Source organism: Nerophis lumbriciformis, linkage group LG07, assembly GCF_033978685.3.
Source record: "Nerophis lumbriciformis linkage group LG07, RoL_Nlum_v2.1, whole genome shotgun sequence".
Lineage (NCBI taxonomy): Eukaryota > Metazoa > Chordata > Actinopteri > Syngnathiformes > Syngnathidae > Nerophis > Nerophis lumbriciformis.
This window is the reverse complement of record NC_084554.2, coordinates 34,061,044-34,075,296: the sequence shown is the minus strand read 5'-3', so window position 1 is coordinate 34,075,296 and position 14,253 is coordinate 34,061,044. Positions and strand designations below refer to the sequence as shown.

General features: G+C 42.1%; 1 protein-coding gene across 4 annotated transcripts in view; it reads left to right on the top strand.

Annotated features, from left to right (window-relative positions):
- sulf1 (sulfatase 1) overlaps positions 1 to 13,903 on the top strand; it is a 147,369-nt gene extending 133,466 nt beyond the window's left edge. For 2 of the 4 annotated variants that reach the window (XM_061965409.2, XM_061965411.2), the window contains 9 exons: positions 533 to 740; positions 1,330 to 1,576; positions 1,652 to 1,748; positions 1,816 to 1,910; positions 3,656 to 3,730; positions 4,361 to 4,533; positions 7,318 to 7,460; positions 7,537 to 7,660; positions 12,403 to 13,903. In XM_061965409.2, the coding sequence (XP_061821393.1) occupies positions 533 to 740; positions 1,330 to 1,576; positions 1,652 to 1,748; positions 1,816 to 1,910; positions 3,656 to 3,730; positions 4,361 to 4,533; positions 7,318 to 7,460; positions 7,537 to 7,660; positions 12,403 to 13,187 (1,947 nt within the window). In that variant the 3' untranslated portion in view covers positions 13,188 to 13,903. Of the gene's footprint in view, positions 1 to 532; positions 741 to 1,329; positions 1,577 to 1,651; positions 1,749 to 1,815; positions 1,911 to 3,655; positions 3,731 to 4,360; positions 4,534 to 7,317; positions 7,461 to 7,536; positions 7,661 to 10,368; positions 10,403 to 12,402 lie in introns of all 4 variants that reach the window. The other 2 variants (XM_061965412.2, XM_061965410.1) reach the window with 2 other exon arrangements.
- The last annotated feature ends 350 nt before the right edge of the window (positions 13,904 to 14,253 follow it).

The following is a 14,253-nucleotide window of genomic DNA, read 5'->3' as shown; positions in this document are numbered from 1 at the left end:
GAGGAAGGGAAGGTGCAGTGGAAGCCGAAAGAAAAACAGATTGTTTTCATCCCATTGCGGTGGCTCGCCCTTTCGTGCTCCTGACATATCAGCTCTGTTAGACCCCCGAGCTCTTCATCACCGTGCGAGCCTTCCAAGAGAAACCCGATAGGCCTCATGGTCCTGCGTTTGCACCCTCGTTCCCACACTCCTGCGCTGCGCTCTGCAGATGTCTCTCTTCCACTTCCTCCATTTATTTCATCGCTTGCACAGAAAGACAGAGGATGAGCAAGAGGGTGTTTCTTTTGTAATTATCTGCTGACGCACTTGGCGTGGACATGTCGTGTGAGCACGATGAAACCAAAGCAGAGCCTCTTCGACCTGTGCAGTCACATTCTGTCCTGTTTTGCGTAAGACATGAGTCAGAAGCATTCCTCTGTCAGAGCTCCAGAAGTGCAGTCAGAATCCATAGGATGTGGCGCACAAGTGCCGCAAAAAATTAGCTCTTTGGGATTGAAGGAAGGAAAACCCTTGACGTGCTGTTTCTTTGCAGAAGTGGCACTGCGTGGAGGAGATCACCGGCAAGTGGAGGATACAGAAGTGCAAAGGCGGCTCCAAGGAGGGCCCAAGGAAGAGGGCTCGCAGCCTCAGGCCCCGCAGCAGCTATGAACCCCAGGGGAGGGGCTGCAACTGCGAGGACGCCCTCTACAAACCTCCCAGGATAGAGCGCCGCTCCCACCGGCCGTCATCCTCCGGCCAGCGTAAGTACAAAGATGCAAACATCTATGTAATAGTACAATGTGTGACGCCCTCTAGTGTCTCATAGAGTCATTACAGTGCATGGATTCTTCTGAAATATGTATGAATTGAATGCCCTTATTTTAACTTCGAGCGAATGAGATGGTTTGATTGACATTGGTTAATTTTTAGCAAAAAAACTGAACATTTTCTAGGTTGCAAATGCTGAATTAGAGGATCTTCTGTGTGTGCAAACATTTTGAAGATGCTACTAGAACAGTGGTTCCAAAACTTTGTTCACCAAGTACCACCTCAGAAAAAAAATACCACTATAATGACCAACATTAAAATACACTAGCGTAGTAGGCTTAAGTATTCATTAAAAACAAGACAGATGTTTTATTTAACATGTATATTTCATATTTTGGCCACTGCAATGTTACACACAGTTTGAACCGTAACACTGTGTTTGAATATCGGACAATAAAACACTGTACTTTAATCAAGTTATTTTTGGTTAAACCACTACTGGCACACATACCACAGTTTGAGACTCTCTATACTAGAAGAATAAATCGCACAAAAATAAAACTATAATTTTTTTAATTTCAGGTTATCGTCCACGATTCGTTCACACGCGTCCCACAAGATCTCTCTCTGTGGAATTTGAGGGTCAGATCTACGATGTGGACTTGCAAGCTGACGACCAGTCCGCCGTGCGCCATCGCGCCATCTCTAAGCGCCACTACCCCTCTGAGGACCCAGATTTGGACTCGGGCTCGTATGACGGGTCAGAGGAAATGCTGGCAGACGACACCAACACGGTGGGGTACCCCAAATCCCTAAAGGTTACACACAAGTGAGTCCCAAAGCCCCCTTTTGACATGAATGTCTCCGTAATGTGTGGGTGTGACTTATTTGGTGCCTTTTGCAGGTGTTACATCCTAATGAATGACTCTGTCCACTGCGAGAGAGAAATCTACCAGTCCTCCAGAGCCTGGAAGGACCACAAGAGCTACGTGGACCAAGAGGTGGGTTCATACAAGCCACGATGCACACTTGGGACACAAGACGTGATTTGTGTGTGTCTGGTTGCAGATAGAAGTACTACAAGACAAAATCAAAAATCTACGAGAGGTCAGAGGCCATCTGAAGAGGACGCGACCTGAAGATTGTGATTGTGGAAAGAAAAGGTGACCACTCACTCTGCACAATTTTCAGAAAAATCTAATTGCGATTTCTCTCACCAAAATTGCGATTGCGATTCGATTTGCGATTGTTATATTTTGTGCATAAAAATGCTTAAAAGTATATAAAAATGTGAAAACAAGTGAAGCAAGACAAGTCACTTTTAGACTGTCCATCAACACATTCTTGTCTCTAGGTGCCACACATTAGAACAATATGCAGTAAAATGACTTTAAAAAATATTTGGCTCAGAGCTTTTGTCTACATCATGCTCTTAAACTGAAGAAATAACAGATAAAAACAAATGAAACTAATAGTAAGTAAATATGAGGACGGCGTGGCGCAGTGGAAGAATGGCCGTGCGCGACCCGAGGGTCCCTGGTTCAATCCCCACCTAGTACCAACCTCGTCATGTCCGTTGTGTCCTGAGCAAGACACTTCACCCTTGCTCCTGATGGGTGCTGGTTAGCGCCTTGCATGGCAGCTCCCTCCATCAGTGTGTGAATGTGTGTGTGAATGGGTAAATGTGGAAGTAGTGTCAAAGCGCTTTGAGTACCTTGAAGGTAGAAAAGCGCTATACAAGTACAACCCATTTATCATTATTTATAAATAACTATTTAAATGACATAAACTTAATTTTCTCATTATTCTACAATTATTTACCATTGTACTGTAATTGGAAGGTAAATACCTTCTAGTTAACTATATAAATTTAAAAATATATAAAATGGACTCTCAATTTCATAAGCAAAAATTTAACAGAACATATTAAAGTGCATTTTTCCCAGTTGGAAAAACGAGGTTGGATGTTGTGTTTTTGTAGGTTGCTGTCAATGATCACAGCATTCTCTCTCAATCTTCTGTTATTGGCCGTATAATGCCCATCCAATTTGAAGCGGGACATTTGGCTCTGTAATTATATTTTTTCCTCCTAACTTGTGTTACTTTGCGGCACTATTCACTGGCGAGTCGCAGGTAGCGAGGCTCTTTGTATGTGCTTCCTGTGTTTGTAAAGCTGGTGCCCTGCGCTCCGCTTACCAATACAAAGATTGTGAATGATTGAAATAAACGCGCTCAGGTGCTTAGAGCGATGCAAAGCGTGACATCTCTTTTTTTCCTGTTTGAAGCGAGAGACAAACAAAGGCAAGGCTCAACAACTCTGATTGGCGAACATGTCTGTCACTCAAATGCCAGTCTATTGCGGTTATTTATCACTCTAATTAAAACCTTGATCTCTATTCGATCTCGATTAATCGTGCAGCCCCAGTGGCGACTTATCCAGGGTGCCCGAGTGCAACTGGGATAGACTCCAGCCACCCCGCGACCCCGAGAGAGACAAGCGGTAGAAGATGGATGGTTTTGAAGTCTTAAATTTGACATATTGATACGTGCAGAAACAATGAAAAAAAGAAAAGAAAAAGAAAAAAGAGTAATAAAATAATAAATAAGTAAATCCAAATTAAAAGCATTAAAAATAAATATATAAACACTGGAGTAAAAAAAAGTATTGTTCTATTTTTTTCCTACCTGTTTTACTTGGGTGTGTTCTGTGCAGCTATTACTACTACTGCCTTGTGTACTGGATACCATGTTGCTGCTGTTGGAACCCTAATTTCTCCAGGGATCAATAAAATGTTATTTACAATAATCTCCTAATCTAACCACGCGCATGTCTTCCCAAGCATTTTAAACTCAACCCACAAATATAACTTACTGACATAATAGTAATTATAATATGTGTTTGTACCAGCAGTTATTACAACAAAGGAGACAGAAACAAGGCAGAGAGGCTGAAGAACAGGAATGATCAACTCCATCCATTCAAGTGAGTTCCTCCTCCTCTCTGTTCCATGAACAATCATGTCTCTGCACATTCATTCAGCATGGTGCAGCTACTTATGACTTCTTATTCGCAGCAAAAACAGATGTCTTCATAACCAGAAACATTTATTGGGGCAAAGGATAAATTAGGAAAGAAATAACATGTGGCACATTGCAACGGAACGTGAGAAGGAAACTAATAAAATCCCCCAAAATCTTTTTTTTTTTTTTGGTCACGTTGGCAAAAGTACACTCATAAATTGCGGCTGTAGTGTTATTGAGTTTGACTGTACACTGTCTCATGGTCTTGAGTGGTGGGTTTGGATCCAACTGTCATGGAGACTGTTGGGAGTGGAAATGACACAGCAGATTAATGGGCGAGGACCTGCAGTGTGTCTGGAAGTGATCAGGTCGCATGCAAAAAGGGGATGACTCACCAGCACAGACCAAGATCCATCATGCACTTGTAGCAGAGACACTGGGCAGTGTGCAGCAACACAAAGCAGCTGTTGTGTATGATAGGATTGAGGAGGACAGTTCCTGTGGCGTGCGCTTAAACACACCATTCTACGCTTGGCCCACCATGTCGAGGCTGAGCTGACATCATCTTTAAATGTTACATTTTTTTGCACAGGGAGGCCGCGCACGAGCTGGACGGGAAGGCGCAGTTGTACAACGAGATTCGCAGGAAGAAGAAGGAAAGGAAGGTGAAGAAGAGGCTGAGGAAAGGAGACGACTGCAGCCTGCCGGGCCTCACGTGCTTTGCGCATAACGACGACCATTGGCAGACTGCACCCTTCTGGTCTTGTATGTATTTACTCCATTAACCCCAATATAAGACACCGTTGTTCCTAGACAACAGTCAGCCGTATATACAGTATACTAGGGGTGTTCCGATCTTATATTGATATCATATATCAATGCGATATCCGCAAAAAACAAGCATGGACTTGGATCTAAAGTGTCTGATACAAGCAGTCCTGCGGTGCGTTTACTTGTGCAAAGTTGGATAGCCACGTAACATCTAAATGTTGTCCAATAAGCACACAAGTTTGGTCTTTTCTCGTATTTTAGTGAAATTATTTAAAAAAGGTAAACATGGTAGGCTATAGGTTACCAGGAGCTAGCAGCTACACAACAGCTAAGCACATAAGCTAGGCATATGTAATAAGTGTCCTTAATTGAACAATATTGCAGTCTAAAGCAGAATATTTGTCAATCTAAACAAGTCTAAAATAATTTTAGGTGCATATTACCTACAAATACAAAGTCTCCAAGCCAGAAAAGTGTCTTAAAAAGTACTCCGGAACAAACATGTCCGCATCATTCAACGTACTCCGTCATGCCCTTTATGACCACTAGGTGCTGCCAAAACACAAATTAACATTCCACTTCCCAAAGCATAAATCTGTCATAAGGTTATTGTTTTTCATACATACCTGTATGTACTTGAATGCCTCAAGGCAGTGGTTCTTAAACTTTTCTTACCAAGTACCACCTCAGAAAACACTTGGCTTTCCAAGTACCACCATAATGACCAACATTAAAATACAATAAAAACAAGGCAAAGGTTTTATTTAAGAAGTATAATTAATCATTTGGCCACTGTAACATTACACACAGTTTGAACAGTTACACTGTGTTTGAATATATCGGAAAATAAATCACTGTGTTTTAATCTAGTGATTCTTTGGCGTAACACTTGTAGTACACGTACCACAGTTTGGCTTATGGTAAGGGTTTTTAATATTTACCATTGTTCTTTGTTTGACTAATTTCGTTTGATCAAACATTGTGTAACACCCCACACTACAAAATATTACAACTCTGCACAATATGATTCCTGCTGTTCTCGTATCGGATGAATATATTAATAAGGTAATCCAATATTGGTATTGTATCAGTAGTAAAAAAAGTTGTATTGGGACACCCCTACAGTATAAACGCTTTTTAAATGAATTGCACCCACTTGAGTTAGTGCCTCCCTTTCCGCCATGTAGCCAAGATGGCGACTGTTGATGGTGGTCAGGGTGCATCCCTGCACACACGTTTTGTTCAACAAAACTGCATTAAAAAAAAAAACAAGGCACTTTTTTCATCAGTTAAAATGTCTTTAATGGACCTTTAAATTAGCCCCCAACCTGTTTCAGCCAACAGGCCTTCATCACATTTTTAAAGTACCGGTACATTAAATGATCCTAAAACCGAGAATAGCACCAAAAGACACACCCAGTGTTCAACACAAACACACATCGACAAAATAACATTTTACAAATATGTCTATGTAAACACAGTGAAATTAATGTCCTTGTTTCATGTTGGGTGTTTTGTGGCTTGAAATGTTTAAATCCAAGTGTCAATTATTAATATTGAAATTCCCAAAATGTAGAATAGTTGCTGTTTTCCTGCACAAATAGCATAATCATGCCCCACCAAGCTGTTTTGTAGCCGCTTTTTGTCATCTAAATACAGAAAATATATGTGAATATGACATTCTAGCCTATAAACAACAGATATTGTCTTACAGTTGATCAAATGGTTAATTTAAAATCTGTATATATTGTCTAAACCAGGGGTTCTTAACCTTTTTGACCTCAGGGCCCAACTTTTCCACTACAGAAGGGCCTGAGGTCCACTCAAATATTACCATTAAATTAGTAATCTTACTCTTGGTTTTAATCATATTCAATAATTATATTCAACCTACTGACAGTTTACAACCTTGTCAAATAATATGAAACCATGTTTTCATCACAAAGATTATTATTGAACACATAAACCTTGGGGTTAGGCTGATTAGAAAAATAAGTACTAATCAAATATACTGCATAAGAAGGGACTCATTTATGACAAAAAATACATTTACATACAGTTAGTCTGCTGAAATAAACAAAATTGATAATGAATATATTTCTAAACTTAACTGTCAATAAAATTTAATTGCAAATTAAAATATAGCTTCACCACTTCAGTCATAATTTTTGCACGACGTGAGCTCCAGACTTCTTCTGTTTTTTGAGATTGTCATTACTGCCACAAGTGGTGGAAAAGTGTATTTCAACTGAGTACTGCTGCGGACCATACGGACCACAGCTGAGATATACCGTATTTTTCGGAGTATAAGTCGCTCCGGAGTATAAGTCGCACCTGCCGAAAATGCATAATAAAGAAGGAAAAAACATATAAGTCGCACTGGCCAAACTATGAAAAAAACTGCGACTTATAGTCCGAAAAATACGGTACTGTATATTTTTGGCGGCCCAACAATGTTTACGTAACACTGGTCTAAAAAGTGTCTTGTTTGTCATATATTAGTGCAATAATAAGTGTTACATCTGTACGAGCCATTTTTCATGCAATCTGAATTTAATTGAGAATTGGATTGAATTATGTAACCAAGATGGCAACTCTTGACAGGGGGGTTAGGTTGCATCACTGCAGACTCATTTTGGGCATAATGTTTTCATGTGAACACGCTCCCAATGCTAAGTGCAGCCTTTCTTTTCCAAAACAAGCGTAGTTGTCTTATATTCATGGCCGTCTTATATCGAGGTCAATGCTCCAGTCACTGACGTGTGTCCACCCCTGCAGTGGGTGGGTTCTGCGCGTGCACCAGCTCCAACAACAACACCTACTGGTGCCTGAGGACCATTAACGAGACCCACAACACGCTCTTCTGCGAGTTCTCCACCGGCTTCCTGGAGTACTTTGACCTCAACAGTGACCCCTACCAGGTGCGTTCTCCACCACCTTAGGCCGCCTAGCACATCTCTCTCCACGCCCTCCTCTTAAAGAACGCCCGTGTCACAGCTGACCAACGCCGTGTACGAGGTGGACAGAGACGTGCTCAACTCCCTCCACGCTCAGCTGATGGAGATGAGGAGTTGCCAAGGCTACAAGCAGTGTAACCCTCGACCCAAAGGCTTGGATGCAGGTAAGCCCTTCAGACTCGGGTGGTTGCTATGACGACATGACTCAAACTTCCCCACACAGACTGGAGCTGATGTGTTCTTGGTAGTCTTGTGTGTGTGTTGCACAATTCTGCATGCTGCATGCGTTTGGGAATGATCCACTCTCTCTCAGGTGGAGTCGACACTTTCCTACTGGATGTTTCATTTCCTACACACACACACACACACACACACACACACACCTCAACTCCTTCTGTTCTCCTGGAAGCTACCCCATCTAATTACTGCAGTGACTACAAAGATAGGCACACAGTATTTCAAATATAGGGCTGCTAGTGGCGCCCCCTACTGTTTGACTCAATACATGCAGGATGTGGTCATAGTAAGTACAGCTGGGGAGTTCAGAAGTGCTATTTTGAATAGAATAATGCTGTCAAACAATGAACATTTTCAATTGAATGAATCACAAAGTTGCTTTGGGTTAATTTAGATTATTACAGATCAGTACAATTTTTGGTGTTTACATTTGCATGAGCAAAGAGACTCAAGAGACAAGTAATATCTAAAACAGGTGTCCAAACTTTGAAACACTTTGTACATTAAAGATGCTAAAAAAAACAACAACAATGTACATCAATATATGCTAAGCTAGCTGAACGAAACACCCACGTTAGCTTTGTGCTGACAAAGAAAATGAGTGTAAGACATACAAAGAAGTGAACTTGTGCAATTCATCACAAAAAATATTGCATTAATTACATATATACGCAGATTAATCACACAGTTTATTTGGCTAATTTATCTTCTGTCAATACTAACAATACAATTGTATTTGTATCGGGGTCTTTTTTAATTTGTTTGACATTTTTAGGTTAATTTAAAACATACGAGCGACTTTATACTACTAGTACTACTTGTGATTAATCATGATTAATTGCTTGTAACGCCTGTTCTGATATACGATGGTTTATTCTTTTACTTACACTCTGTTATCATTAGCCTAGTGATGGACCCAATAGCTGAATACGTGTATTTACAGTAACTATATGGAGTGGGTGAATGTTTATTTGGACAAGACAAATTGCACTTAGCATTAAGTAGAAAGGTTGTTCTATAAAACGTGTAGTATTGGTGCACTAACCGGAAAAGGGGGGGGAAAGTTACATTGCAAAAAGTACTAATTTAATAAATCCCTCTGGTCAGCAGCACAAAGTCAATGCACTAGCAAACAATTCATGATCGCTGCAATAGACTGCAAGATTATAATAGCAGACAATCTTAATAGCACACCTGATAGTTATAGTAATCATAGCACAATATAACATTTCACATGTCATCACACAAAGATACCGGGGCCCCAAAACAAAATAATTAGACAACTGAAAAAAGCCGGCACAATAGCATAGGACTCACGTATTTTCCGCACTATAAGGCGCACCGGATTATAAGGCGCACCTTCAATGAATGGCATATTTCAAAACTTTGTTCATACATAAGGCGCACCGCATTATAAGGCGCACCTATGCATCCATTAGATGGAGCTGCGCTAAAGGGAATGTCAACAAAACAGTCAGATAGGTCAGTCAAACTTTATTAATAGATTACAAACCAGCGTTCTAACAACTCTCTTCACTCCCATAATGAATAAACAGCTGTTTTATTATTTTCCCCGAGGTAAAGTCAGCGACGTGGTGTTTTGTTTATCTTTTAACAACAGCAATGTATAACATGTAGTTCAACATTTATATCACATAGTGGAGGGGAACTTTTCCTCGATTCAATAAACACGTAAAAAACAGTCTGATACTGTTACGGTAAATCAAACGTTAGTGCAAGTGCAATCACAATATAGTAACACTCGAAACAGTGCAGAGCAATAACAATATATCAATAACTCAACGTTGCTCAAACGTTAATGTCACACAACACATAAAGTAAACATGTAAAGCTCACTTTATGAAGTTATTCCTCATCCACGAATTCCTCGAATTCTTCTTCTTCAGTGTCCGAATTAAACACCATTGATTCGTTTGTTAAATTCTCTCGCTGCTGCTCTATTCCCGTGTTCTACTGCGTGACTGATCGCCTTAAGTTTAAACTCTGCGTCGTAAGCGTGTCTCTTAATAGGAGCCATTTTTGGGTTAGAAGTGCTTCTTCTTCTACGGGGGAAAAAGAAGTTGCCGGCTGTTTACCGTAGTTGCGAGACCTAAACTTTATGAAAATTAAGTTTAGGTTTGTTGTGGCTCAATATTGGTCCATATATAAGGCGCACCGGATTATAAGGCGCACTGTCAGCTTTTGAGAAAATTGGAGGTTTTTAGGTGCGCCTTATAGTGCGGAAAATACGTTACATGAAGACTTCTACTTCCAAGCTGGAAAGGAAAATTGCTTCAAACTTTATGTTGCTTTTTTTTTTTAACTTCAATTTCCCATAGGGAGCCAATGTTAGTTGACTTGTTTGTTTCTGCAGCCTGTCACCATGGCAACACTACTCCGACAAACTCCATGATGGTTTACTTCGTGTTAGTTTTAACAGCCTTAGAATAAAATTAATTTGCTGAGCAGGAAAAAAAAAACAGCCTCTCTCTCTCTCTCACACCTGTTGCTTGTGTGACATCTCTCCAAGGTGCATGAAGATCTCCAGTGTGAAAGATTCTATTGATTTTGTTTCCCTCCCACGTCTCCGTGAATCCAAGCATTAACAATGGACTGCTTTTATTTTCCTGATCAGGAGGTAAAGATGGAGGAAGCTATGAGCCACTCAGGTATCCACCCAATTTTTGTCTCTTATCTGTGGCTTTTTTCCTCCCCTCTTGTTTTGTTAACACCTGCATGGGCTCGCTAATAACCTCCATGAAGTGGCAGCTGCTGTCATGTCGCCGCACGCTGGAGAACACGCTAACATTTCTTCCATCAAAGCAGCTTCATTGTTTGTTTGTTTGTTTTCTCTCCATCAAAGGGGATTTGTCTTTGCAGCATCCGAGTTGACGTCACGTGCACGTTCATGACATGCATGACGTCATGCCACCATCAGCTTCATCTTCACACACCTTCAGGGAATAGTTTGACACTTTTAGCTCACCAGCTCCTTGCTTAGCAATGCTAAGCTAACAGTTTGCTGTCAATTTGATCCAATGCTCCTTTTTCCACTGCTAAGTACTTCTCACGTTAACCACTACTTGTCGCTCAAGCAGATCCGTAAATGGCTGTTGCCAATGTAATGTTTCAGGCAATAAACTGGCCGAACTAACTGCTGATCCACAGTCTCCACTTGGCTGCAGCAGCCCTAAGTTGTCGGTAGGGTAAAGACAAGTACACAAAAGCAAATGCACATGCTAATGTTAGCTGGTGCTGTGTCTTAGCCAAGGCTTTTTTTGTTTGTCTCCACTTTGCTCTCCGGTTTTCTGGCTGCCCACAGTCTCCTCTTGGATAAAATTAGTCTATTGCGTGGCTATGAAAGTACTAAAATAAACAGCCGACATTAGCCATTGCTTTGTCTTAACAGCAGATACTGGAATATTACACTCCAGGTTCCACTTTCACACTGCCCACAGTCTCCTTTTGGATAAAATCTTACTTCCTATATATGGCAGGAATGTACAAAAATAACCACTCGACGTAGTGGTTGCTGTGTCTTAACCTTGATGCTGCATTATTACACTCCAGTCTCCACTTTCTTGATGCCCATAATCTCCTCTTGGATAACAGTTTTCTCGTACATGGCTGTGAATGTACAAAAATAAACACCTGAAGTAAGCTGTTGCTGTGTCTTAACAGTAAATGCTGGAGTATTACTCCCCTGGAGCCACTTTCTTGTTGCCCACAGTCTCTTCTCAGATTAAACCAGTCTTCTAATACGTGGCTGGGAATGTACAAAAATGAACACCCAACATAAGATGTTGCTGTGTCTTAGCAGGTAGATGCTGCAGTATTATACTCCAGTCTAAACTTTCTTGTTGGATAAAATTGCCAAAATAAGCACACATGCTAATGTTAGCTGTCGTCGTGTTTTAGCTTTGGATGCTGCACTATTATAATCCGCAGCCTTGTCTTTCCTGCTGCCCACAGTCTCCTCCTGGGTAAAACCCTCTTACCGCCATTGTTGTTAATGCATTCAGTGCGGCTTGCTTTTTGCAGTCTATGTTCCCAAACGGAGCCGAGGCGCTAACGTGCAGTGGGAAAGCGACAAAAATGTCAAACTCTTCCGAGAAGGTCTCACTCACGTCCACCGTCACAGTTTTCATCCAAAATGTCTGCCATGTTTGCTGGTGGCCATCGTGGAATTCTCCTTTCAAAATACCAACTCTCCCCCTTGCTGACCTTTGCCCTTTTGACCTGTATTTGTGGCACCTGCTTACCAGGCGACAGCAGCACCGAAAGTGGTCAAAGAGGAGACCAAGCCTCTCCTTCCTGTGAGTCCTGAAGCTCCGCCCCCTGTTTAGTCACACAATATCACATCAGTTTGATGAACGTGAATCCTTTACTTGTATTACTTCCAGAAAGCACTTGTTGCGCAACGCTTTGCTTTCTGTCCTGTCTTCTTCTGCTGGTGCAAACAGCAGCTGTGCCTTTTGGTTTTTTCATTTCCAGGTTGCAGATTCTCTTTGATTTTGTGCAGCTTTGCGGGAGAATGTCACAATATCTCCTCTCTGCTGTGTGACACCGTGCGTGTGTGTGTGTGTGTGCGCTGGAGCCTAATATAGAAGAACAAAAGCATCCTTGTTCCGTGTCCTGCATCCTAACATCCTTGTCTCCTCCTGGGCAGCACACAGCCAGTTTGGGTCGGACGACAGAGTTAAACTTCCCAACTTGACGGACGAGGACGTGAACTGGCAGGGCCTGGAGGATCTGTACAGCATCAACGAGAGCCTTTACGACTGCAGGCCCGACTACAGTCCAGGTCCTGACGACTGGGCCAACTTCCAGAAGGACGTAGATCACGCCTTTGCACGCCTTTTGAACAAATTCAACCAAACCCTAATGCTTGACGACTCCGCCCTGCCCGAGCTGGGCTCTGGGGGCGGAGACCTTGAAGTGGGCAGCGGGAAGGAGCCATCTTGGGGTGGGGACGTCCGGTCCGGCCGCACCGCCTCCATTCCCTCAGCCAAACCCACGACGGATTCGCTCATCAATGACCTTCCCGAGAGGCAAACGGACCACCCCCGGACGGCGGAGGGGCCCCCCGCCCGAAATGGGGCCCGGGTGCAGCAGCTGGAGGAGATAGACGGAGACGTGTTCAGCGGCAACGGGCTGACGGAGTTGGACACGCGACACGACGCACTCCTGCGCACTCACAACACCCTGCTGCCACACCCGACCCACATGGAGGGCGCTGGCCCTTACCGCGCCCCGGGCCCCACTAATGACGAGGAGGAGGACATTTTCCAGGACCAAGGCTTCCTCCCTCTCGGCCCACACACACTGAGGCCCAGCGTGCGGCCCACCTCCACCGCACAGTCCCCGCCCACCACGCAGACTCCAAGCTCGGTGGCGCTTCCGGCCCCGCCCCTCATGTTGGTCTACGAGGGCAGCGGCGCTCCCAATCTCTGATGGTTGCCATAGAGACAGACACGTGACCATGTCAGTTATTCAGACATTAAAAGTAACGTTTATTTTTTTACATTAGCGAACAGTGTTATGAGTTTTGAAATATATATTGTAAATGTTTAGAGAAAAGCCTTCATGCAGCTCAGTGTTGGACAACATCTTTCACCTTTTTATGAGGAAGCAAGCAGCAGTCAGTGAACGCACCGTTTAGGGAACATAGACCACAAATGCACTTTGGAGCTTTCCCGACCTTAATAGTTCTTATTTTCATAACCATTCTATTCTTATTCCTCCCAAGACATTACAATATTTTTTACACTTCAAAATGTTTAAAGAGGGAGGGGCGAGAAGAATTGGATTGAACTTTGACAAACCCTGAACAAAAACAGTTTCTGACATTTTGATCACTTTGCACATTTACTGCATGTGCTCCTTTTGACTTTTAAAAGCCAGTGTTTGTTTCATCAACATCGCTGTTATCCCAACTGACTTGGTGTGTGCGTGTGTGTGTGTGTTTGTTTGTTTGTTTGTGCGTGTGTGACCGAGCAAGCGGTTGCTGGAAAGCCATGAAAATAAAAAGCAGTCTACCATTCGAGTTTGGTTTTTCCAGATGTCACCGACAGAACGTAAACGTACCATCGACATTTACAAAGCCATTACATTTCAATCGCTTCCTGTTTCGCATTCTAATATTGGCAGTTCACCATTAAAGACGTGTTTGGAAAAGCAATCCAGTGTTTCCTCAAACCGCCACATTGGTGACATACACAACTGCCACAACACTTTCATTTATCATTTAAATATTACAATTATATCAACTAGGGCTGTCAAGTTTTTTTTTTTTTTTTTAAATCAGATTAATCACACTAACTCATAGGTTACTTGCATAAATATAAAAAAAATATTTTAAAATACCCTAATATTTGGATACAAATGTAATTTTGTAGTCAGAATGTCATACAGGAACATTTTCTAAATGTTTTACTGAACAGCAAGTCATTGATTTGCTCAAAACTTAGTGACAGTGTCCAGTAAGAATTAAGTGCACTTTTTTGGTCATAAATATTTC